General features: G+C 39.5%; 1 protein-coding gene across 4 annotated transcripts in view; it reads right to left on the reverse strand.

Annotated features, from left to right (window-relative positions):
• INTS6 (integrator complex subunit 6) overlaps nucleotides 1-22,445 on the reverse strand; it is a 45,617-nt gene extending 23,172 nt beyond the window's left edge. For 3 of the 4 annotated variants that reach the window (XM_074913557.1, XM_074913549.1, XM_074913530.1), the window contains exons 1-4: nucleotides 21,973-22,364; nucleotides 21,624-21,701; nucleotides 20,719-20,868; nucleotides 2,030-2,119 (exon numbers count right to left, since the gene is read on the reverse strand). In XM_074913557.1, the coding sequence (XP_074769658.1) occupies nucleotides 2,030-2,119; nucleotides 20,719-20,868; nucleotides 21,624-21,701; nucleotides 21,973-22,083 (429 nt within the window). In that variant the 5' untranslated portion in view covers nucleotides 22,084-22,364. The other variant, XM_074913539.1, reaches the window with a different exon arrangement.
• Nucleotides 22,446-26,770: the final 4,325 nt, after the last annotated feature.

The following is a 26,770-nucleotide window of genomic DNA, read 5'->3' on the forward strand; positions in this document are numbered from 1 at the left end:
AACATAAGTTACAGCAATTTAAAGATGCGAATTTATGACCAAATGGTTGTCTGACTGTAAGAAAAAGTCTTCTTGTGAAGACTAAAGGTGAAAAAGTTGTACCCACATTTGAAGGAACACAAAAAACTTGCTGGCTATAAAAAAATTCTGGCTGTTGTTAATAAGGAAGAGCTCATGACAGTCAATAGAGCTTTCTTACCTAAATCATTTTGGATAAATGAACAAGATGAAGGGAAATGTAATGTAAAATCACAGAACTGTGTACACTATAGAAGGAACACTTGAAGGTTATACAGTTCAGAGCCTTCTGATTGCTCAGGGCCTTGTCCAACCCAGTTTTGAGCATTTCCAATAACTGAGTTCTCACTACAGTTGGACAACCTATGCCAGTGTTCAATCACCCACAGTTAAAATTATTCTTGATATCCAATCAGAATTTCCCAAGGTACAATTTGCAGCTGTTGCCTCTCATCTCAGCCTTGTGCACCTTCAAGAAAAGTTGGGCTCCCTCCCCCATTAATCTGTTGCAGATGGTAGTAAGATACCCCCCGCACCCACAGGCTTCTCTTCTAAAGGATGAACAAACGCAGTTCTCCGCCTCTACCCGTATGACTTTTGCTTTACCCCCTGAGCATCTTGGTGTCCTTCACTCCAGGATATCAATGTCTGATTTTACAAGTTAGTCATCTGACAGTAGAAAAGTCCTTCTCAAGAAAGGACTTACACAGCTAAGTGATTACTCAATTAGCTCTTAAAAAAAGAGCAGTATTCTGCTGCTAACAGTACTAAAAGCTGTAGAAGGCTCTAAAAGTGTCAGGCTACCCTCTGTTTAATTTACACTTGACCACTGACAATCACCATGAGGCTTCTATTCTACTTAGTATTTTTGGATCACACCCAGTCAATTACTGGATTAAGCTGAAGATAGTTTATTGGGTAACAATAAAACAGCCTACTTAGTATCATGGATCCAGGCATTCCCTTTCACTTACTGGCTATGGCTATTTGTTAGTAGTCCACATAAGAATTATCAGATCATTCAACTTTCTTCCTCTGATACATTACAAAAACACTGAAATATGACTTTCCATAGAAACAACTTCTCTAAGTGTTGTAAGAATGTGATATAATAATAGACTATTGGGAGAAATTCAGGTAACTAATGAACAGTGATGTATAAATTAATCTGTCTATTGATATGTGGTGTACCACATGGAAAAATCTGGATCCTCCCCTTAATCTTTAGGGCAGACCTTTGGATATTAACCTTTCCCCTGAAATGGGAATGAGCTTATGGATATTGCTGCTGTTGTTTTTTTTACTACTGCATGGAATGGGCACTCAGCTGGTCAGGCCAACCCTATCTCAAGTGACCTCCTCCATTTTTTTTAAGGAAAGAATTCAAAATGGCCAGTAAATCAAAACAGCTCAGTGCCTCTGCATTTGCTACGGCTCTGATTTGCCAGATATCTGAGCAGGTACTCCAGTATATTAAGAACTGATGTTTGAAACTGCTCTACAGATTTCATTTGAAATACATTTCTCCATCTCTTAACTCTGATAAGGACACTACTGATTTGATTATAAATCAATTTAAGAGCCCAGTGTGAAAGAAGTACATATTTCACATGCTCCCTAGTGGCCACAACCTTTGAGAAATCACCATGTTAATTTGGATCTATACATAAAGAACTTCTATCTACACCAGTTAAAGACATACACACTTTACAAAAATCAATTTCTGCCAACATATTTGAAAAACCATGAACTCCCTGAATAGAAATAGCAAACTGAATCTACTAAACAGGCCAACAGTTGTACTACATGCTTCTGTCACATATGAGGAAAAAAGGCTATTCAGATTTTTGCAGTACTATTGCATAAAATTACCTCAAATTAAAAGGAAAAAAACATGCAAGTTTAAGCTATTAATGAGCATACTTTTGAGTCATCATTCATGCTCCTACTCTAAAAAGTATTCTAACACAACATTAAGTACACATCATTGTTAACAGAGGTCAGATCTTACCTCTTCCTGTATCCCACTGGTAGTAGTTAGTTTACTTCCATCAGTAACTGTTATAATTATTGCTGGCTCCAGAAAAAAGGGGTTTCGTCCCTAAGGAAAAAAAACCACAACTTAATTTAAAATGCTGTAACAAATTCATATGCTTCTGTTCAGTCATTAAGTGGCCACTGATACCCACTGACAAAACAATGAGGCCTGAGGGATTTCTTCTCACGTACTATATAGTACAACATTATGTGTTTCTTTTTGCAGTTAGGCCATGTAAAACTCGACACGATATATCTGTATTCAATAAATGCCTACAAAAAACATGGCAAAAATGGTTAACATAGGACTTCAAGAACAATGTGTACTGCAGTATTCTGACAAACTAGCAGCTGTTTATAGAGGAGCAACTGTCTCTTCAAAAGAGATACTTTCAATTCCCCCTACTCCAGGGTTGATTCTATGCATTATTTAATTACTGTGTGACGAACTAAAGCATTTGCATAGCACATTGTGATCATGATCTCCAGGTTAAGAACTAACACTCTATGTATTAAGGAAAACTGTCATGAATAGTACCAAAGTGGTTCAACCACGCACACAAAACTTACTGCACAAATACTTGAAAAATAGGTAAACTTTCTATATGAATTATTTTAAGACAGAAACATATACAACACAAGACATTCTGTGATCCTACAAAGATATTCAACTAGCCTAGCTGTAACAAAACCAACTTGGTTTGCTATTGGCACTTCTTTTTCAGGAGGGACAGAAGTCCCCTAGCATACTAGCAGTAAGAAAAGGAGGATCCCAAAGTAATCCATGCACATGTCAACTCCAAGCCCAGGTAGCACATTCCACTCTAGCTAAGGTTAAAGATGAACTGAATGAAAGTCATCACAAGCTTTTGTTTGTTCTACACTCCTATTGCCAAATTTAAGGACTAATTTTTCTTCTTCAGAAAACAAGAAAAATACAACTAGACCTACAGCCTAGTTCTGCTTATAAAGACAAACTATCTCATGAATTCTTACAAATTACTCTAAAAATATGGAGCGAGAACTAATAGGTTCTAAGAAAAAGACCTTTTAAATCCATTTTAAAAATTCTAAAAAAGAACCCATTTCATATAAAGGATCACCTACTGATTTTGTGCTTAGAACACAAATAGAAATATAGAACACAATTTGAAATATAGTTGGTGAGGGATGTCCAGTTTTAAGTGGCAACACGACATTTACAGTGATCAATTTACTATATGCCAACAAAGAAATTTAAAAGATATTTACTCAATATTTTCTCAAACCTTAGTGAAAATCCTAAAATTTTCTTCTAAAATAGCATACCATTACTACAGACAAAAAAATATGCAATAATATAATTAAACAGTGAAGATCAATCTCTCCCATGAAAGGTTAGCTAGTTCATAATCCAATTTAAACAATTACTCAAAAGAATTTAAGGACTCTCAAAATACACTCAATTTTAATTAAAATAATTTCCTAAGAATATTTAGCCATTTTTAATTCTGAAGAACAGTTATGGTATGTTATTTTACCAACTAACAGTTAACCACAACTGCAAAACATCAGTTGGAAACTAATTATGTTGCACTGAAATAATATTGAATGCAGGGTTTCTTATTAGAGGAAAAGAATTATTACTCTCATGAATACTGAAACATAAAAGTACTTTAATCCTAATGCTAATATTTATTGAAAAAATATATTGACAATTGATAAAAATAACAAGATCTTAGATTTAGAATGTAATAAGCAATGTTCTTTAGGTCAGTATTCTGGTCCAGATATTATTCAAATACTTATATTTGAAATAATAAGTATTAAAAATTCAGTCACTGACAACCCCTGTTATCCAGACATCCTCATTATCTTAAACACTTGTGTACCTCAACTATAATCTTTCTCAATTTCAACCCTCTAAAATTTAAGCCTTAAATGTAAATACAATGGGCTCAAAATTATTATATTGTAAGGAAGGAAACAAGAGATTCTAAGCTTGAGCCCCCCCCTCCAAATGTCTGAGAGAGAAATGAGTTCATCTTCAGTCTATCTTTTATAATTTCACAAGTATTTTACCTGTACAATCAATGACCACCTACTAAGTATCAACTCATATAGCAACATATTTACAAAAGCAAGAATTTCTTTTGACCAGAACAAGAACTATATTCATTTGTAGCCAGAGTAACAACTGATTTGAGAATCTCTGACCCCAAATCCAAAGAAACTCGCATTTCCACATGTATTCTCTACAGGATAACTGTGGTAACTATCACTGCACTGTTGCAGAATACCTCACACCTGTTTAAGTAATAAAGGAAAGTTTTCCCCTTGAAATCTATTCTTCACTAATATGAAAACACAGTAATCTTGACTTCATCAACTCATCAACACAGCTATAAATATTATCCTTTCCAGAAAGAATTTATGAAATCAAGTTACAGAGTACACAATTCACCACCGAGTTAGAGAAGTGAACAGAGCCGAGTTCACTTAGCTGCATTTAGGTTCATAGTTCCATGCAATTTAGAAACATGAATTAAGTATCTACATTCCACCTAAAGGAACATAAACAGAATTTATCCAGGAAGAATTTCAGATAAAATGCCTATCATTGAGGTTTACTACTTTTGACTAAAAATTTCTATGTCATTAATTCTTAAAGAACGCCAATGACTCTTCTGACATCAATCCTCACTGTAGCTGTATGAAGGCATACAAAACCAGTACTGTCAGGTATTCCTGTTAAAAAAGCCAAACAAACAAAAACCTCACATTATATAAGCTCTCAAAACTCAGAGATGCAGCAAATTAGGCAAAACGAAATTCCAGCAGACTTACACTTACCAATTTTAACTGCAGCCGTTTCATCAAGTACTGTTTTAGAACTTTAATCTAATGAATCTAATTCTATGATAATCAAATTATTTTCTATTGCTCTTCTTTTAGAAATACACTACTAAAACAAAACACTATGAATTTAAACATTAAAAATACTGCATTCTTAAAAAAAAAGCAACACCATTAACTGAATGTATAGGAAATCAATTCAGCACAGCCCAATTATTTTAGTTACACAGTGAAACAGTGAGTGAGACAGCAGCGTACATTCCCAGCTCGTTGGTAGTTTACAGGTATGCTGAAATGCACTGGAAATCAGATCAGCATACCCAGGTGTAGACAGTAAGCCTGCTTACAACTTACTCTGACAACTAACTACTCACCATGAAGTTTTGTTCATTTCAAAAGCAAAAATAATCCAGCAGCTAATTTTACATTCCCACATAGGAAAGTGAAAGATAGAAAGTGTTAAACCCTGTGTTCTTAAAGTAAAGATCAACTAAAGATCACAATTTAAGCTAGCATTATACAGGTCTATTCTAACAAGCATACAAAGATACTTCTGGTATTATCTGTTTTCAGACAGATTATAACCACTAATAGTGGATAAACATTTTAAAGTCTAGAAACTCAACTGCTATATTTAAACTGTGGCACTCTGAGTCCCAATTTACTACTCAAGCAACATAAACTGAAACTCGGGCTACAGTAAATTGAAAAGTATTTTCAAGCTTTATTTTAAATTCTTAGTTTTAAATACATTTGCTTATAAACAAGTATTTTGGAAAAACTAAATATTACTTATTTTTCCAGCTGAAAATTGGCAACTGGCTTCCACAGAGATTTCCGCTAATTACTCATGTAGACAAATTGGCTCATTTGGTATCCTTTTCAGTCTAAATAGCTGCTAGAGTAATCTGACTGCAAATTCTTTTCAGTAATACCCCTTTCCCTCTGAAGGTTCCTAGCAGTGGTGAAAAAAATTACTAAGGAAGTAGTACCTAAGGTTTTAATGGCTGATCATCCTGTTCAACCACCAAGTACTGTAATGTGGTACAAGAGGGTTTTTTCATTCACCCACAATCTGCATTTTCAAGGACAGATGAGCACCAAGAGTACAAAAAACCCCATACACACCTCTTTTTAAAAGAAAGCTATTTAAAAATCAGCATCAATACCAGGGCAATCTTGCAAGCTTGCTCAGCTAAAAAGGAACAAGCAGGAGATTCAAAGCCTTAAAACTTAAAAACTTATCTGTTACACAACACGCATTCTTTTGAACAACTGGACAGCTTCAGGACTACTTGTTCCAAATCACAAAGCAACTCAGTTGCATTGGTTGCCATTTCTTCAGTCTCCAGCTGAAGTAGTTCTGTGCTCAGATAATACAAAACAAATCCAGAGCTGTGAGCACCACTGAGCATGCCTGATGCTCTCCAAGGCAGCCTCAGAGCCAGAACTGTTATCAAATTACCAAGACACATTATTGTCTGGTTAAGACTCTCAGAACTAAGGATTCACTTTCCTAGGTAAGTTTAGGAACAATTCTCAACATGACTAATACATTCATGGATTTTTTCTTCTCTTCTAGGTGTACAGGTAAAGCAATTCAAGAGCTACTGTGACCTTTAGATGTGCAAGTATACAGTATTATACATGTAGTAAGAGAAAATTGATTTAAGACTACCGTTATCTCAGTGCACACATTTAAGTATTACTTTCAGAATCAGAAGTGTTGAAATATTTAAGAAATAGCCGAGGTAGAAACATGCCCAAAAATGCCAAGTCAGAGACTAAAAATGACATGTTCAACAAGCAACTACTATAAAAAGAAGTTAAGTATTTAGTAGTACAAAAGCTTCATGCCCAAGAAAGGTTAGAAGTTGAAAATAAATGTAAACTGAAATAAAGTGCATGTTTTTAACAGAACACACTACTGGAAAAAAATTTCAGATCATGGTCAAATGTCTAAAATGTACGTTCTCATTTCAGTAAATCACAAAATTTAACATGTTGTATTGCACATCCATCATACATTACATTATCTCAGCTGAGCCTTGTTATTTTCAGAAGTATCAGCCCTACCTACCCGCAAATTTAGTCATCTGACCAGGAACAGAAGTGCACTATCAGTTTTTTCAATTCAATCAGGTTTTTTAGAATTTAAAAGATCAAGATTCTCATAAATGCTCATGAAACTCTGTCAGTAATCATTTTCAAAAACAATAGTTTAAAATTAAATATGAAAGTCAGAATGACAGCAAAATTCTTAGTTTAAAGCTATTTTTTAAAAAACTGGTAACAGCTTTAAAATATCAAAACACTGAGCTTGAATTTCAAACAAAAACAGGTGGTCCAAACCCATCATAGTTTTCACTTACTTTCCATATTTTAGGAACTCCAGTTACCCTTTAGCAAAATCACAAAATGTCTTAAACATTGATTTAACATTTATTAGAGACTTTCTCCTTCACTGCTCAAGGCAGAACACTATAAGTCAAGTACACAGGTATTTAACAGCTGCTCTACATAAGACATAAGCTGCTCTACATAAGACCTGTAGCATCTCATGCAACTTAGTTGTCCCACTCACATTTTCAGCTTTAACTATTTTCCACTACCCCTGCAGAACCAATCAATATAGTTGAAGACCTATAAAATCAATTGTATTTTATGCATTCACACAATTGTTTCATGAGTCACAAACATAGTTGAATACACTGGCATTGCAGTAGTATTTTAGTGAATTCACAATTGACAGTATAACTTCACAAAAACTACATTTTCAAATGTATGTAAACAGGCACCATAATCACGCACATATATGTACACACTGTAGTACTCAGGAATGCATATGCTTTCTACTTCATTAGATTAGTAAATTCTTTCCTACTACTTGATAAACAGCAATATGTTTTTATGTGGAAGCTTTCCCAGATGAAGATATGCTGCATATCACCTAATTAATACTTAACTCAAACACACTATGAAACTCTGTGACCTACCAGATCATAAGGAAGAATAATCCTGAAGAGCAGGTAAAGAGCAAGAAAGGCAGTCAGGTTCTACCAGAACATTTGCTTTGATAAATCTGACTTCTCACAGGATATGCCACAAAAGCTCCATGATTTTGTGGCCAAACTGAAAGCTACTGCACCTCTGAACTGCATCATGGTGTTATCCAAGTGCCTGAATCTGCATGATAAAAACAGCTTTGAAACCATATGTATTTGTTATGGCTGGTTTCAAACAGAAACTGACTCCATGAATGGGAACCACTTAAGTGTCAGAGAGACTTCAGTGACTTCAGCCTGAATAAGAGTTGGAAAACCTACTGAAATTCCGTACAGGATTAAGATCAGTGACTAACCAGGCTGCATGCACAAAGCTGCTAACTCATCTCTGGTTTGCAGTCCATAAGATTTTGATATATTCCCTTGATGCTGTTGATTATTCAATAGATAGTGCAGTTTTTCAGTGGTAGCAATTCTGTCTTACTAGTAGATGATCGGATATTTGTACTGCAGATGTATTTCAAGATCACGTTCAGAAGCCTAAGAAAAGTTCAATGAAAGCTACACTATGCAGTTTGACGTTTACACAGGATATGTGTGTTCTGGAGTCTGTTATGAAGCTTTCAAATCATAAAAGAAATTTTAATATCAAGCAGAAATCTCCCTCGATGCCTGATTAATGGCAAAGATAGATAGATAGATCGATCACAGATTAGAATCTTATGAAACAACCTAATGAAATGCACTATTCCAGGAATACCAAGAAAAAGTGCTCTGTGTTTTTCTGAAAGGGTTGCAGGCCAGCATGAGGGTTCTTACTATTAACTCTAGGTCCATGAACATCCGCACTACAAACATACATTCTCTGTCATAACACTGACACCTTTTAGCTCTCCCTGCAGTACCCAGAACAGGACACTGTTCTACCTGCCCTTCATGCTAGACAGCTGGGAATACTACCTCACCTGCAAATACAGGGTTCAGGAAGAACACAGGTAAATTAATCACCTGTTAAAGGTAATTTGAAAGAGCTTCTTACTACACCCAAAAGAAGAGAGCTCTACATCTTAAGGGGAAAATGACTGCCATAAGAAATTCAGATGATCATACCAGGTTTTAGAAGCTTGAAGCGTAGTCCTCCATAGTCCCAAGAACCATAATGATCTAGTTCCTCTGTATATGAATCAATATACACACACAAGGTGGGTAAAACCACCAAATCTCAACTGAGGGATAAAGGAAAGAAGCAAGTTTGACAAATGCTGAAGGAATCTTGACTGAGCCCATGACAGTAACTATGCACTATGAAAACACCAAGTCTTAACGCCACCCCTGACTCTCACAAATTAAGACACATGGGTTTTGGTGTAGTTTTACCCCCATAAAAGGGACTTTTCTAAATTGATATTTGGCCAAAACAGCATATCAGAGAGTAGCTTACCTACATAAACTTCTATTTTTACTTTGTAATTGGAAAACTAGCCAGCAGAGGGGGCACAAGTTAATAAAATCTACCCTTATATGAGGTGATAGAGTAACAAGGAGATAAACGTGAGGCATGCTCTGTTTCAATACTATTTCAAAATATATACAAAAAGGTAAATGCTTCTTTTCCAAAACTGTGTTTACCTAAAAAAACCCTATATCACTGTATAAGCACAAACAAGAAGTAATCAGTCACTGAATCCTAATCTGTTGATCTAACTTGATGTTTAATCCAGCAATTAACATCATTTCTGACATCAGGGACAGCACATACTATAATTCCACTTCTCCCGTCTTTGCTGCCAATTACCCATCTTTTGGAAGGCTCAGACACAACCCTTCAACTGTACTACACACACACTGCTTTTTATTTTGAAGCCAAATAATAGTATTCTATCTCAAATTATTTTACCTTTTGGCAAAGACTTTAAAAACAGTTTTAAGAAAGTCTACTAGAATGTATCAAGGTCTATCCCATGCTTCCATTAACTCACCATCTTTTCTCCCACGGAAATGGGAAATGCTGTTCATGCAGTCATTATTTCTCCTGCATTCATTCACACTATGAAAGTCAGGGTATCAACAGCAACAATTTCACAGTAAGGATGGCTACCAAAAAGGACCTTTCCTCCATGAGATGAGGAAATTCCAAAACCTAAATTCAGCTACGTACACCTGTCCTTCCCTACGGGCTACAGCAAGGTTATTACAGGCAAAGTAATTTTTCATGCCCTAGACAATTCTTTAGTTAACAGCATTACAAATACCTAAGAGTTACTACAATGCCCAAGACATGCACTAATCACAGTTTATTATTTGGAATCTCTATGGAGGATTACACGGTAGTTACATGGCTTTTGCTTCATCCCTTACTGACACTACAGATTAGCAGATAAAATTATTTTTGCACACGTAGTTAGGACACTGATTTGGTGGTACAACTGGAGCTTCCTATATTTCAGGTGACTGGAACAAAAGAGTTGCCCGTTTAAAGAAAAAAAAAAGAAACAGTTAGAAAAAGTTTTTCAGAGCAGTATACAAGTGCAACAGCAGATTCTTTCTAAAGCCGAGGCAGAAATTAAACTCCTCAGCACACCCGTTGCAGAATGTAAGAATGAAGGGAGCATTCTTGAATCAATCACTGTCTCCGTAACGCAGGCTACCTAAGTTTCATTTAAGAAAATTACATTTAAGGTATTTAAGAAAATAAATTAGATGAAAAAAGTAATTTGCTCCTCAGTCTTTTACTCCTAAGCATTTTTTTTAAAAATAACCATTTCTGGCTTCAATTAACTACCAAAGTTTCAAACATATGTCATCTGTCCTGCCCAGTCTGGAAGCCCGACAGCAAAAGTCAAAGACCCAGGAAGATATCAGTTCTATAAAAATACTTCAAAGATAAAACAGCTATCCAAATTACACAAGAGATCACCACACCCTTTGTCAAAAAAAGAAAAACAAAACAAAAACCAAACATAGAAATATATTTAAGCATATCAGCTGCTTGCTTTCCCTGAGCTTGCAAGTTTGTGTTCTATAGGCAATGATTTCATTGCATATCCATCTTGAACTGTGTAACACAAATATTCTCAGTACTTAGTATCATTTTTATAGATGCTCATAACTTTACACATTCTGGGTTTTAAAGTCTGGTACTGAATGTACTGCTTAAAGACCATTTAATTGCACAACTTCAGTCATTTTGGAATTCTACTCAAAAAGTTTGTGCTAAGAACAAAACAAAAACTAACAGCAAGAAAAGCAAAAAAGCAAGGAATGGAGAAAAGGAGATTCAATGCAAGGAACAATCATTTTGGAATACAAAATCTCCATATTGAACAGCGCACTTGTGAAAACAGAAGGGATGTGTTTCAAGGAAGCATTTTTAGACTAAGTTTATAATTATAAAGGAGTGATGAATACATGGTAGGATTTACTAAGACATCAAACTTAAAATCTCAAGATACATTGAGGTCTTCATGTGCCTAAATCACAGAGTTCCCAACATTACTAAGTCACAGCTTCAGAAATACCAGTTTAGTATAAAAGTTTGTCCTGTTTCTTTCATTTAAGAACAAATTTAATTGAGTTCTAAATAACATATTATATAAGTGATAACTTCCTGATTAACTTCTAAGTGCTCCAATTTAGATGAGGTCCTTGGTAAGTTTCAAAAACAGTTCAGTCCTTGAATCTTTCACAATTATGTGACATTCTCCCCACTCTGAGGGAAAAAAAAAAAAAAGAAAAAAACAACATAGTATGGACTTTACATACAGTGAATTCCAGAAAATAACTGAACAGTGAAGAACAGCATTGAAATGAAGGCAAAAAAGCTACTAATATTTGAAACATGTAAGCACTGATGTGCCAAACACGTGATAATGCCAAAAAGGGAAGAACTTTAACTTTTCCTTACATTAAATTAAATATATCATCAGCAAAGCAACCATGATCAGTTTGTACCTTATTAAGGTAATGGAAACTGTCACTTAAAGATGCACATTATTAGTTAGTTACAGATTAGTAAATGAATCACTACTGGAATAATCTGAAATTGGATAAACCAACCAATAAAACCTGGTGGTTTCCAAAGTTATTTGACTGAATATAGTAAATGCACGCTGCTAAAAATAGGTTATATTTGACCTTTTATAAACTTTTAAAAAAGCTAAAATAACCATCATACCAAACACAACTTTAAAGTCAGCCCCAAATAATCTGGGTTTAAAGATGATTTTGGTCATATTTCCTAAAAATATTTTTGAATGTTTTATTCTAAAAATAACTGACCTTGTCAAGCCCTGGATCAAGTCCCTAATTACTTCAGCCTTTCTGCTTCACAGCAATGACTTTACATAGCTGGTCCTGGCTCAATCAGTGCAATTCACAGTGCTAAGCCATACTGAAGAAGGGTAATGAATCTCACAGTTGCCAGCACACTGAGTAGGTAAAACACACACACAAAAAACCCCCAACAAACAAACAAAAAACCCAACACCCAATGGGAAAAGCCAAAGAGAGCTGCGTACAAAATTCTCCCCACCTTTTTGGGGGTTATCACAGAAAGTAGCTTATTGACTCATAAACATAAGGCAGTTCTGAATAACTGCCCCATAACTCCCACAGAACTCCTTCCCAGAGTTTATCACTACTACAGAAGGAGCAACTTAGCTGTTTTAAAAGAGGCTCTGAAGCACTACAGTTCACAGTCCAGCTTACCAAGGATCTGAATCAATTACTGATTTATTTTACTATGTGAAGTCACACTCACAACTTGAAGCAAGTTTGGCACAACTATGAGCACATGAGAGGCCATTTAGTTCGTGAGTCGAGCAGACAGCTAGACTAGATACGTCCTACATATCGATGCATACAATCAAGTCAGCATTCTGGGATTCAAATCCTTGGGGTGGGGGGTGGGCAGCATACTGGTGCAAAAGAGATGGCCACTTTTCATTCATACTCTGTATGCTGAGCATCAAAAAACAATGTCAGTGCCCTAAACTGATTTCAGTGACAAATATTTTGGATTTGTTCAATGTAGCTTTTTGGCTCAAGGAGACATTGACAAAATGCACACTGTATTCAGATAATTTATGCTCAACATTATTATTGGATGAAATCAGATTAGCACCCAGCTCTCCACAAGCAGAAGCAGTAACATGTATATAAGTAAAGGAAATGGGAGTGGCTACACTGAGCAGGCACCAAATGTGATTATTCGCTAAAAGTTTCCTGGCCAAGTCAACAAGAAGACATTAAGGATTATTTTCAGTACGTATGTGCCTGAATCACTGTCAAAACCCCATACTAGAGACCTCAGTTCCTATGAGATCAGTCTTCTAAAACACCTCAGATGTTAAAGCCATAGAACCGCTAAGACATAATCAACACTTATTTATCTGCTATTCTAGTTATCTACCTCTGCAGAGCTGCAAGATCCACACTTAGCACCCATATTAGAATAACGACAGTAGGACCAGATTTTGACAAATCCTCTTGTGCTTTCATACAACCAGAACCCTTATCTACTCAGTGTCCCAATCATAATCATTCTAGGTTCCTGACTAAGGTTAGTATATCTTGCAGTCAGCAACTTCTTACCTGTCTATTTTAATTCAGCTGTAGGCGCTAACCTAGTTTCCCCACTGAAAAAAATTTAGGCTTAGATATATAGTGGACTGTAAATTTATGTAAGCTAGGGAAAATCAATTAACTGAGGCAAAGGAACTATCTCTAGAACGAAAACAACAGGTGCTTAGGTAACAGATACCTGATTTCTTATTCATGTAAGACTGAAATTGCCTATAAAATACATTTTTGAAAAATCTAGTCCATTAGGGGCCAACTTTACCATTCCAGGGTGATTAAATACATCCCTTGGGGTTTTTTTTAAATAAAATACACAGGCAATAATAAAGAACCTGAAATCCTGTTTGCTGTAAATATTCAGAATTATAATAGTAAAATATGTTGATACATAGAAAATACTTCATGAGCATGTGATACTTTGTAGACATCACAGAAAAGTACATGATCATCAGAAATCTCTTACGGCTCACAGACTAGTTCACTCTAAAAAAATATCAAGAAACTTTTAATATATATGATTTATCCTAAATACATACATAGCCATTATGTCCTATCTGCAGTTTAAATGAGACTGCTCTACACTTTGGACAATTAAAATGGGCACTATAATAACACAATGAAAACTGGACATTTGATTAAAGAGTTCTGTATTAGCTAGATACTAACACTCACAAATTATATGGAATTCCAATCTGCTGCATAAACTGGTGAAAACAACTTGAAAAAAGGGCCAGACAACATGATGCTAAAAATCACAATACATTGTGGGAGATGCAGATATGGGAATGTTCTATGAACTAAAAGACTCACTATGTTGTTAAAAGTACAGAATGTACCACAAGAAAAAAAAGCAACAGCAAGCAACACAATCATAGTTTCAACTGACCCTCGGATGAATTAAAATTCATACATACACACAAATAACAGTTCTTCCCTTCAAGCTTCAGAGATATGGACCATCTACAACAGAAATCCAAGACCGAATGTAACTATTCAGTAAGAAAAATGAAAAGTTTAAAGAGAATAAACATAATGACAAAGACACTGGGGGGGGCAGGGGGGGAAGAAAAAAACCACAACTGGTGTTTCACAAGATAACCAAACTCCTGGCTCTTTATCTTTATGTATTTGCTTTGACTCCCTGACAACTAGCTGTGACGAAGTGCAAATACATTTCAAAAAGACAAGAATACTTCAACTATGGGACACATACCTTGAAGCGCCCAAATAAGAATGCTAGTATATCCAAGGAATCTATAATGACCTAAAGCAAGTAAAGCGTTCCAGATAAAAAGTCAAGCCAAGAGATAAAATTTGGTACTCCTAACTGTCCTCAGGCTTTCTCTGATGACTTTTTAGTGAATCCAACAATATCAGGCAGAGACAGACACCTGCATCATCTGCTTAAGCTTTGGCAGAATGAATGAGCTCACCTGACCCTTAAAAATCAAAGCTACAATGAACATGTTATGGCACTACCCCTTCCAAATAAAATTTACTGAAATACTGAGCACTTTAAAGATTTAAAGTGGTCAAAGCATATTTGATACTCAGACCACAAGGAAGTATCTCACTTCTTCTGGCTAGCGAAACAGATTGATGAGATAGTTTTCATTGGAAAAAGTACTTTGTGTAAGCTTGTTTTAACTTTTAAATTCTTCTTTAAAATATACTGGATTAGAACTAGACAAGTGATTTTAAGAACACTTAAGTCTGATGTGACTATTATTATTAGAGACTTTCAGTGAACTCTGTTGCTCTGTGAAAGCTGAAAGGCATGCAGTTCCACCTCACACGATGAAAAAACACTTGCAACAATACCTGCCATAGCTCTCATTAAAGGATACTATAAATCAAAACTAACTAAAAGTTACAAACACTTCAAGAGCAGACAAGATGGCATGTTCCAAGGTTACAGCATAAAAAGTACGAGTTGGAAGCAATATACTTCATAATGTAGGATCCAAGACAGACTTTCACCAGCACTTCACATATACATCTCTGACATTAACATGCATATAGGTTTACATTAAAACCATTTCTATTCCACCGAAAAGAGGAGACCAAGAAATCCTTTCCTATATGCATTTCTGCCATTACTGTGCTTAAGCTTGCTGTCGTTTTCAATTGTCTGAAATTCTCCCACTTGGTTTTGTTGGGGAAGGGAAGAAAAAAAAAAAGAGAATGGGAGAGATGCTCTAGAAATGCAAACTCCTGCCTCTACCAACATGGGAAGCAAACTCCCTGTACAGCCATGCCAGCATGACAAAGCAAGAAATGCTAACCTAAACTTTGGATCCAAATTTGGATGCATGCTCAACACAGGCCATTCCAGTGTAGTGTTTATGACCCCAGAATGCCAAAACAAAGTCATGCTCAAAGGATTTTGACTTTTGAAAGCAGGAAAATTCAGTAACAATCCTCAAAAAACAATTGGAAAATAAAACTGCTCAACAATTTAAAGAAAACAGAACATATCACTGCAAAAGCATAATGTATGCAATGTTAGGGAAAAATATTTCACATGTGCGATTGTTGGGGTTTTTTGAAGCTCAGCATATTTTAAGACACAGATAAGCACATAAGCAAGGAGTCAGTCTACAATGTGTGACTCAAAAACAAAGCTGTCGTGTGCCTACAAGCACAGACTTGATCTCCTAGGTATGCTATTTACATGTATTTTGAATACTATAGTATTTAAGCCATTATGGCAAAACACGCTGATTTCAACAGACCAACACCAAGTTTTACTGTGTGAACACATCAGCAATACTGCTACTGTAGCTACAAATGGGTCTAACCATATCTTCAGACAGAACTGCGGTTAACCTAAGATTGTCTTGTTTGATGGTCACAGATAGTATGAATAAAATCGTTGGGGGGAAAAAAAAAAAAAGTGGGGTTTAAAAACAATTACATTATATGCAGGACACCTTCCAACTTCCAGGTCAGGAATAGGTTTTTTGAGCCCCTAGCATATTTTTAAGTTCCCAAAATATTCTTAATCAGTTGATTTCCATTCTGATTTTAGTTTGTCTCAAAATTTCTTAGTTATGCTTTTGTATGTATGTGAAATGCACTGCAGAAAAAAAGGCTTTCACCAAGACTGCACACAGCTTGGTAAGTCATCAAAACGGTGTTTCTTCTGTTAGTCTAAATCCAGAGAGCACCTTATTAATCACTGTGAATGAAAAATACCTATCCCAAGTTCACATGGATTACAGAAGCATCATAGTTGGCTTTTCCATTTCAAAACAACCAAGTTAGCATGTGCGTTTGTTACCTCAAGTTTGTTTAAAAGTCAAGCTCATCTCTAAGCCAGTTTTACCGTATCAATAATTATGATGCTGAAGAATATGTGCAAGATACTCTAGTGAGATAAAAAGCTTATAAAAAGCTTATGTTATTGAAAAGTGCTGTTTCGAGATGCAATATTAAAATGAAATTTCACCCTGAAAAAATTTGGAAAAATACCTTGATATATCAACTCAACCACATTGAAATCCACTCAGATAAATACACTTTATCCTCTCAAACCTCAATCTATGCAATACTGCTGAAAAAATTAGTAAGAGGCCTTCATTACACAAACAGTAGGCAAGGTGAAACACACAGGGTATCAGAATTGAAGCTGCAGCAATTTCAAACATCCATCAGATTCAAGTTTTGGTAATGCTGTGTTGGTCCTTTGCATGTGAGTATCAAAACACCATTGATAGATATTTTACCTACCTTAGATTCAGAGCTCTGTCTTAGAAAGTTTGCTACAATCTGCAAATGATTGAAGTACATAGATGGCTCAATTCAACCCTTTGTTTACATTTTTTACTGTAATATAATAGCTACACTATTCATGTTTTCTGTTTCCACAGAAGGAGAAACCCATCTATTAGTATTTAACCCTTCCATCAACTATAACAAGCTGCACATTTGCCTCACTCAAAACTACTTGGTTGAATTTTGACTACACATGTACTGCTGAATGAGCCATACCTATAAGATTTAGGAGGGTATTCCATGAGGACAGAAAATCCACTAGTAAAAGGTTTGGTATTTCCAACTACCTGAAACAATGGAGAAGCTGAACTGGGGAAAATATGACAAAGAGAAATCAATTAGCTAAGTGCAAACTGATGAAGTACAATGTTTTGTGTGATATGAAGGTGAGCCCTTACTGAACTTAATGTGTTTAAATTGCTTTCTTCCTGAAGACATCCAAATCCTGTCTTTTTCCCTAAGCTTTCTATAAAAATGCAGAAGGTGAAGAGGACCACTATTTTTAGCGAACGCTAAAAGCTGACACCCTGTTTGAAGGTTCATTCTTCTGCTATCATAACCAGCACAAAGCATGCTACGGGGGAAAAAACTAGAACTATTATTGGACCCAAGCAATACAATACATAATTTATCAATTTGAAACTACTGTCAAAATTAAAGGAATAGTCACCTTAACACGTGTACTTTCCAAAATCTTTTGTTGTTGACAAAAAGCTTGACAAAAATGTGGATCTAACAACCCTAGATAAGACAAAGGGTTTATAAAGCCATACCATAGCATTAATATCAGAAACAGCTTATGGAAAAAGCTTCCAGGTTCTTGACAATCTAAATGCATTGACAGTGTCCCTTTAAGATCTGAATGTGAGATACTGTGATCAGCTAATACAGCTGTACACTTGGTAACTCAATCTTCATGAGCAACTGAGCCAGTACTTATTTACTGAAAAATATAAATACTCATATTAAAAATCCAAAAATTAATGTTGGAAGAAAATATGAAACAGGAGATTCTCCTCAATTTCAGAATGACCATTCAGCCGTCACTCTTGCTCAGGAAGTCAGCTGATGGAGAACTGTGGTCTACTTTGAAAGAAATCAAGAGTCACACTGCCATTTAAACAAACAGTTCATACTTAGAAGGAGAACAAAACATCATGCCGTTGGATGACATAACCAGACAATCCCATCGAGCTTGTATCACATCTTGTCATTTGTACATATAATAAAAATCTGTTTTACAATTCATACACGTGAAACAAGTGGATCTTAGCAAGTATCTCAGAAGCTTGTCAATATACCAAAAAACAATCATGATTAGCAAAAGATGTTAAGCCAGAGAAATTTCCCAGAGAAAAGCTTAATAAAAGTTTGGATTTATTACTTCACCTAACATCACACCTAAGATCACCTAAAGGTCGCATTTTTGTAAAATGATCTTCTCCTCCCACTCTAAGATAATCACTTTTCAAACATGTCTGCTATATTTTAGTTAACTACTGGTTTATGGTCTTAGTATTTGTAGCTGCTTTAAAAAAAATGAATCAGCACTTTATGTTCCGAGTGAAAACTATTTCAAATGCAACTGAGCATTCTGATTACTTTTATTACTCTGAATTTGTAAGTTTCTCATGCCATGTATGTTTAAATACCCATTTATCTTGAGAAAATTTTTTAGTAGACATGAACAACAGGATAACATGACATAGTGCTCAAAGGCCAATGTGAAGGTGAGGAAAGTTAACTGCCCTGGATTCATCCTGTGAGTGCTGAAGGACCAGTTAAGTGCTCCAGAATTTGATCTGATTTATGAAAAACCACTACCTCAATTAGTAGAGCCAAAACGGTAACCTGTGACTTCAGCAGCAGATGACCTGGCACTTGCAGTATATTCATCTATTTTTGCAGACACTAAAGAGTTAGAATTTCTATTTAGTCACCTGACTGCACGTGTGAACACCTCTTCCACAGCCAGTTCCACATGTGGAACAGAGCAAAAAACCATGCAAAAGCAAGGGTGGGTTCAAGCCCAGATAGAGACTTGTAACCAAAACAGGTCAAAGTCATTGCTCCACAGAAAAAAAGAGCAGCTATTTGCAGTAATGAACAGTACTGGTGAGTCAAAACAGTCATGACAACTCAACTGCCCACTTGATTGAGTAGTTGAGCACAGCTGGTTCACTTAGAGCAAATTATTTGACATGGGTTTAATTAGAATAATTATCAGTAGCAATGGGAAGGAGTATTTCCTGTGTGTGCCTACAGTGGTAAGTGTTCACAAAAGCTTCGTATAGCTCATGTAACTAAACAAAAACATCAGAAAATTGGAAAGATTAGCACACAGATGTATAAGAGGACAGCAGATGGTAACATACAAAAAAAAAATGTGTGGAACTAGCACTTTTTTTTTTTACATTTCATCACTAAACTGGCATTTTAAAAATGTTTAGGCTCACTTGATCACCTAGTGGCAAAGCCATACAATGCGACATGAGAGAAACCCTTCTCAAACAAACATGGCATGCTACCCCATAGACTCTGCTTTGACTAGAAAGGGGAGGTGGCAGAAAGGGAACTTATTTTTACAATCACATTCCCGTATTAAATACCAAAAGCAGTAACTAATCCTCAGATAGTAGAGGGAGCATTACATGAGAAAAACAAATTAAGAGGGGAAATACAGATTAGTTTGTCCCACGTGAAAAATGCACAATATACTTTGCCCGACACTAAAAGTGTCCTTTATGTGAAACAAAACCAGGGTTTGATCCAGTGCCAGAAAGAACAGGGTACACCTCCTAAAGCATGTTTAACCTACAGTTTGTCTTTTAGCAACTCATACACTGAGCAAGAGAATGTTGGCCCACCCCAAAAAGAAGTCCTGCTTTGAAGGGATAGCTCCAGTATAGACATTAGAACAGCACAGCTTCTCAAGGCTCTGATACAACAGGCAGATTTATAAAAATACAGATATGCAGAGAAAAGTTGTAGTAAATTCACTGGAAAGAAAGTGTTTTGAAAGAGTTGTGCTCTGTTCAGTACTTTTGGACACATAGTGTTAAAAACAAAAAAAAAGGGGGGGGCTCATCTCCCAAAGTGTAAGTAATTGATTATACAGGACTGTATAGAGAAAGCAAAGTTTTCATGAACACAGAAGGCTCACCAGCTAAGGTTCTGAAACATAAGACTTGATACAAAAAAAGACAAAGTTTAACTGAAGTCAACTCGGAGGCTACATCACAGTTTAAAAACTGAGAAATAACTGAAGTTGAAAAAAGAGAGAAAAGTTGGGTACCAAACTATAGTCAGCAACTGCATTTCTTCAAACTATCTGAGCTCTGCTTACTTTTGTAGAAGCACCCATATCGAGTATTTCATGAAGATGCCACTTTGGACAACTAGCTAACTGTTGTCTCCAGGAAGTTTGTGTTTTTACAATTTTTCCGCCTGTTAATAGTCAACCTACCTGCCCATAGTTGTCTATGCCAGTTACTAATCTATTTAAGTTTAATAAATCAAAAGCTGTCCTTAGGGACTGGCCAAGAGTCGTAAGTCCTTCAGCTTGAAGGTTTTTCAGTTCATTCATAAACGTTGCATGGTTTTCCTTCCAGCCAGCCTGAAAAGAGAAACGTGAGAAGACTTATCCTCCAGATAGGAGCTTTGCTTTCCTGTTAGGCTACAAAGTGCCCTCCTTGCTGTGTGCAGCTCCCTACAAACGCTAACAAAGCAGCTTGGAAGTTACTACTATTTACTGTTGTTCCATAAAGCCTGAAAAGGTGTACTTCTCTTAAACCACAGAGTTCCCCAACTATTCAGTGAAGGTTTTTTTGGTTGTTGTTCCACAGGTCAAATTTCTGTGAAGTCACCGATGCACAAGCCTTACAGCTGTTTACCCCGCGCTCCCACAGCCCTCTCAAGCGACCTCCAACAGGTTCACCGTCCTGTGTCATGTGGACCCACCGCCCCCTTCCCCCGCGCGGCACGCCCCCCCGCTCCGGCGGGGTGAGGGAAGTGCCGTCCCCTTCCGAGTGCGGGCTCTCGGGGCCGAAGTCGGTCCTTCCCCCGCTCGCCCCTTCCAAGCTTGAACTCTCTCCTTGGAGTTGCTGTCACTTCTCCCAACTTGAATAAATATCCCCCACAGTTCATTGCTGCTCACACACACCACACAGGGAAAAAATGTCGGCCATGTTGATGTCAGCGCTGCCGCCGCCGCCGCCGGAGCCCGTGTCTGCCGAGCTCCCGCGGGCCGCCGGCAGCCCGGGCGAGGCGGGCGGGGGGGCGGCCGCCGGCAGCGGCCCGCGGCGGCGCGGAGGGGCCGGAAGGAGGCCGGGGGGAACCGGCGGGGGGAGGGGGGGGGCGAGCGGGGGTTACCTTGATAGCGTAGGGAGGCTCCTCGAAAGTGACCAGCATGTACCTGTCTCCCCTGCTGGCCGGGTCCCGGGCTCGGAGCTGCGGCGCGGGGGACAAAGCAGAGGGTGAGCCGGGAGGCGGCGGCAGCGCGGCCGGAGCCCCCCGGCTCGGCTCGGCACGGCCCGGCGCGGCCCTCCTCTCCCCCTCTCCCCTCCCCTCCCTCCCTGCCCGCACACACACGCACGCACTCCCGCCCGCCCTCGCCCCGCGCCCCCGGCCCAGGCAGCCCCCCGCGCCCTGCCTCCCCCTCCCCTCCCCGCGCAGTCACTCTCGCTCTCTCTCGCCTCCTCTCGCAAGGCAGAGCCGGTACCTTCATGAAAGTCTCTACAGCGCCTTTGGCTATGTCCAGATAGGTGGTGCCCAGATGGGTGCGCTGGTTCATGGAGGCGGACGTGTCTATCAGGAAGAGTAAGATGGGCATAGTGCGGAGGGGCCGGCGGCCGGGCGGCTACATGGACAGCGGGCGGGGGGCTGAGGGGAGAACCGCGGGGCGGGAGGAAGGGAGGAAGAGAAGAAGACGGGGGACAGGAGAGGAGTAAGTGGCTGTGAGTGCTCTGCACGGGGAAGGGCGCCTCCCCGCTGCCCCTCTGCCGAGGCGGGGGGGAAGGGGGGGCAGCCCTGCCTGCCCTGCCCTCCTTTGTGTGAGGGCCCTGCTCAGCCCAACACGGGCTGGTTCGTGAGGGAGAGGCGGATAGGGCTGCGCTGCTGCTAACCTTCCCCCCCCACCACCTTCCTCCGCCGCCGCCCGCCCTCCCCTCCCCCTGTTGATGTTACTCAGAAGTTTCAGGCGGAGCAGCCGCAGCCCCGCCACCCCGGCACTTTCTCTCTCTGACTGAGGGGCTTCCTCGCTCGCCGCCCGCTTTTAAGGCAGCCTGGGCAGGTCGGGGCCCGCCCCCGAAGGACACGTCCCCGCCCCACGTGACCGCCTCCCGGCCCCACCATAGGGCTCCCGTAGCCGCTCATTAGCATATTCAAATCGCCGGGGCGGTGCGGGGGGGGGCGGCCGGAGCCGCGGAGGGAGCGGGCGGCGGAGGGGCCGCCGCGCAGGCGCAGTGGCGGGGGGTGGCCGGGGGACACGGGCCGGGGCGGGGGCGCCGTCCCCCGGACGGGCCTTCTCGGGGCAGCGGGAAGGGGCGGGGAGGGGCCTGCTGCCGCCCCCGCCGAGCTATTTCGAGGGCTCCGGGGTGACGCCTCCCGCGGGGGTAGCGCCCTGCCCGACCCGCCTGCTTCGATGCCGCTCGGGGCGGGTGGCGGGGGAGGCCCCGGGGGAGCGCGGGCCGCCGCAGGCTCCCCCGCGGCGGCCGGGGCGGTGACTCCGGCGCTGGGGGTTTGTCCCCGCCGGGAGCGGGCGGGTGAGTCACGGGGGGGAGGGGGCGATCGCCGCGCCTCTCCTTAAGGCTGCGGGAAGGTCCCCGGGCCGCGGCGGGGCCGGGCCGGGCCGGGCCGCGGGGAGCCCCCCCCTGCCCCGGCGGGTCCTTCCCCCTCGCCCGGAGGACGGGGACTCTTCTTGGGAGCGCCCGTACCAGCTGCCAGCGCAGCCCCTCAGGGACCCGAGGTCAGCCTGAAGCCCGCCGGGCCGGGTGCGGGGGGAGCAGGGGACTTGGGCTCCTGGCAGGCAGCACTTGCATCGTCTGTCGTACCCACTGGGTTTAGGATGTGGAAGACTGTTCGGTACCATTTTCATGGTGAATTCCCGGAGACATGGTCTGGCCTTCACGCCATGTTTAGGGAAAAAATAAAAACAAAAAAAAACTTGGCCAGCCCTAGCTGTGACCTTTTCCCCTACATGCAGTCAGAGATTAATGTTTCTTTGATCCACACTAAGGCACTCCAAATTTACTTCCTATAAAGCATATAATTGTGGAGTGTTTCCAACCAATTAATGACGAAGATCTCTGTTCTCAGTTGTTTGTTTGGTGATTTGGGTTTCTTGTTTTTTTTTCCCCCCAGCGGTTCAGTCTCTGTTGTTTCTGCTCTCATAGCCTTGGAGCAGTAACTCCGGAGCCATTTCTTAGCATAATCTGTTCAAGAGATTGCTCTGCTTCCTATCTGACTGATACTTTTTTGCCTGATCCAGTTGATGTGCTCCCACAGCCACTGTGCTAGAAGGTATGAAGCCACTGTGCTCCTTCCTTCTCTCAAGATAAAATTGGCAGTGTCCTGGTTTGATTCATCTTGCTCTTCCAGGCAAGATTTCTGTTGTTAGGCAAGAGCTGGTTTGGGCTTTTTTTTTTTTTTTTTTTTTTAGACTAATGAAAGATTAGCATTTAGTTTCTAGGAAGAGAGAGGGATAGAATCATATTTCCATTACAGATTGGTATGCATTCTTATGCCTGCTAGCAGCTGATCTTGGCTGTCCTGTCAGGGCTGCATCTGTGGCCTGCACCATCCCTTCTCAGGCATTGGGGTGAAGTCAGGGACACTTCCCTTTCAACCCAGTTCCCCATTCAAGGCCATTAAGGAATCTCCAGTCTCAAGGATGCCATGAGAGCTGGGAAGGAAAATTTGGAGCTGGTGCAGACCAAATTATGGCAACTGGGTTTCTTTGGAAGCAACATCTTTTACTATGAATGTTTCTTAGTGTGAAGTCTGCTGGTGGTGATAAGAGTGGCCAAGCTCATGTGCACCCAGGAGCTCTTGAGCTGCTTGTATCTTTCCAGAAATCCAATGTTGGAGCTCCAGCAGTGGTGCTGTGTCTCATGACCAGCAGCAAGACTGTTCTGGTCCATGTTCTACTGGTTAATCTGAATCCCTGCTGTCAGAGGAAGCAAACCAGCAGGTGCCCCAGAGGCCACATTGCTGGGTTGTCTAGCTGCATGCCAGCCCCCATTACACAGTAAAACATTCGGACTATCAGAGAGGCTTGGTTCACAGTTGTTTTCTCTCTACGGAAGTGTTTTGGTACACCTTTCTTCCCTTCAGCCCCCCATGGAAAGTTGCAGGTATCTTCTGCAGCTCCTAAGGTTGAGCAAGACTGGCTGCTGCTAGAGTAGTAATTGTATCCCTGAGGTGGTGGGATTCGAGTTGTTAAGTGAAGGCTCTAGTGCTGCTTTAACAAATCATGCCTTGGGATTAGTAACTTCATTGGGGAGTAACGTTGAGTGAGTATATGTCGGCCTCTAATTGGCTTCCTTTTAAATCTCTGAGATAGGCATATTCTTCAGACATGCTATCATCTCGTCTTTTTGTATGTTGCTGATGTTTCATTGACTATCCTTCATTGACATAACAGCATCACTTTTACATGTCAAGTATCGTATTTTCTTGGAGAGCATCTTAAAAAAGGGAAACTTCTGTAATATTTCCTTCTCCAAAGTGCTGGAAAAAAGGCATCTTAGAGCCATTTCCCTACCAGGAAAATGTCATGGTGAAAGGCAGCCTGGGCCATGGAGACTTTGCATAAATACTGGAGGGTCATTTGGAATTTTTAAATTTTGTTGCCAGTAAATGAAGCGGGGGGGGGGGGAGGGGGGAGGGGGGGAGCCATGTTAACTCTTAGTGGCAGAATTGGTCATAAATCAGCATGAATTCTGTATCAACTTTGAAAATTGCAAGCTGTAGGCATGCTGTAATTTTCTTACCAACACAAGAGGAAGGTGGAACCAAAACAGCTGGGCCCACTCTACCCCTCAGCCCTGGTGATTCTTACTGATAGAAGAATCCCACAGACAAAACTTACATGCAGTTCCAATGGGATTTTTACAAGCAAAACCACTTAACTGTAGTTTTCTCTATGTACTTGCTTTTTGCTGTTATCTTTGAAGCCATTTGGAACATTCCGTTCTACCTGCTCCTGTGCATTTTGTATTAGGGCCATATTACATCCCCTATAGGGCAGAGTCAAGGCTGGTTGTGTGTTGTCTTGGTAGGCATTAGTACTTTTCTGCTGGGAGCTGGCCAATTTGATTAATATTGAGAAAGATTCTTTCAAAGATAGATAATCAACCCAAGCCTTAAGTGTGTATCAGCCTCTTGATGTGAGAGTCGTAATGGCTAGTACTGCCATCAGAGTCACATTTATAAATATGGGAGATTTGCTGCAAAGGAACAAAACCCAGTTATATTAGTACTTACGCTCATTACTGGTAGAGCTGACACAGCTGAGCAGCAAGAGAGCTTGAGGCTGTCACTGAAAACAGATGCATCTTACTTTGCTTTCAGCTTTTTTATATGGTGGGCAAAGTTATACCACATGTGTAGTCTAAATGAGCCAGTTCTACCTTTTCTCCTAAATCCAGATTAATTATTTCAGTACGGTTCTGTCTGAAGGAATAGTCTTGCTGTCCTGATGACGCCAAAGGTTCCAGCTACTTTTTGTACAGTTTTTGATTCTTATCTGCCATGCATCCATGAGGAAGCATGAACGTATATCTATGTCTAAGAATACTCATATTCTGATTTTCAGAATAGTCATTGTCCATTTGGGGAAAAACAAGATGGTATTAAAAATGCAAATTTCACTTTAAATTTGAATGCTAAGTCAATACATCAAAACTCAAATACAAGTAGGAAAATATACCTGAAATAAAATCATATGAAAAAAAATGAAGAGCATGTTTTGTATCATTTGCTGTTACTGTATTTTTTCCTTAAACAGTTTCTTCTCCCAGTCAGTATTTGTGAGATTTTTGTTTTATTATCACATAGTGCTAGCCTTATTTTGTCCTAAACTGCAAGTCTGAATGGAAGATGTTATGCTAAAGACCTCCAAGCAGGTCTGAGAACTAAAACTGACAGCATTTTTTTTTGTTTTGTTTTTTTTACTTGGCTTTCTCCTTCTTGTTTCACAAATAATATTTCAAGATCTTGGTCCGTCCAGGTTTTAATGACACAGATAAATTTTTCAGAGCTTCCTTTAGAATACATTCAGTAGCCTTGTAGATTGTTACCCTTAAACTTTTTTCCCCTGTTTAGAAGTCTTATATTTTCCATTGCCTAATTTTATGTTACTGCTTATCATTAAAATATATATCTTTATACAGCATTCTGAGTTTCAGTTTATTATCTTTTAATATTTGTGTCCTATTCCCTTTAGTCTTCCCTTAGCCAAGTTCTGTACATTCAACTTAATTGCTTTTTTTAAAAAATAAGATTTATTTTTCACTTGT

This window comes from Athene noctua, chromosome 1 (genome assembly GCF_965140245.1).
Source record: "Athene noctua chromosome 1, bAthNoc1.hap1.1, whole genome shotgun sequence".
Classification (NCBI taxonomy): domain Eukaryota; kingdom Metazoa; phylum Chordata; class Aves; order Strigiformes; family Strigidae; genus Athene; species Athene noctua.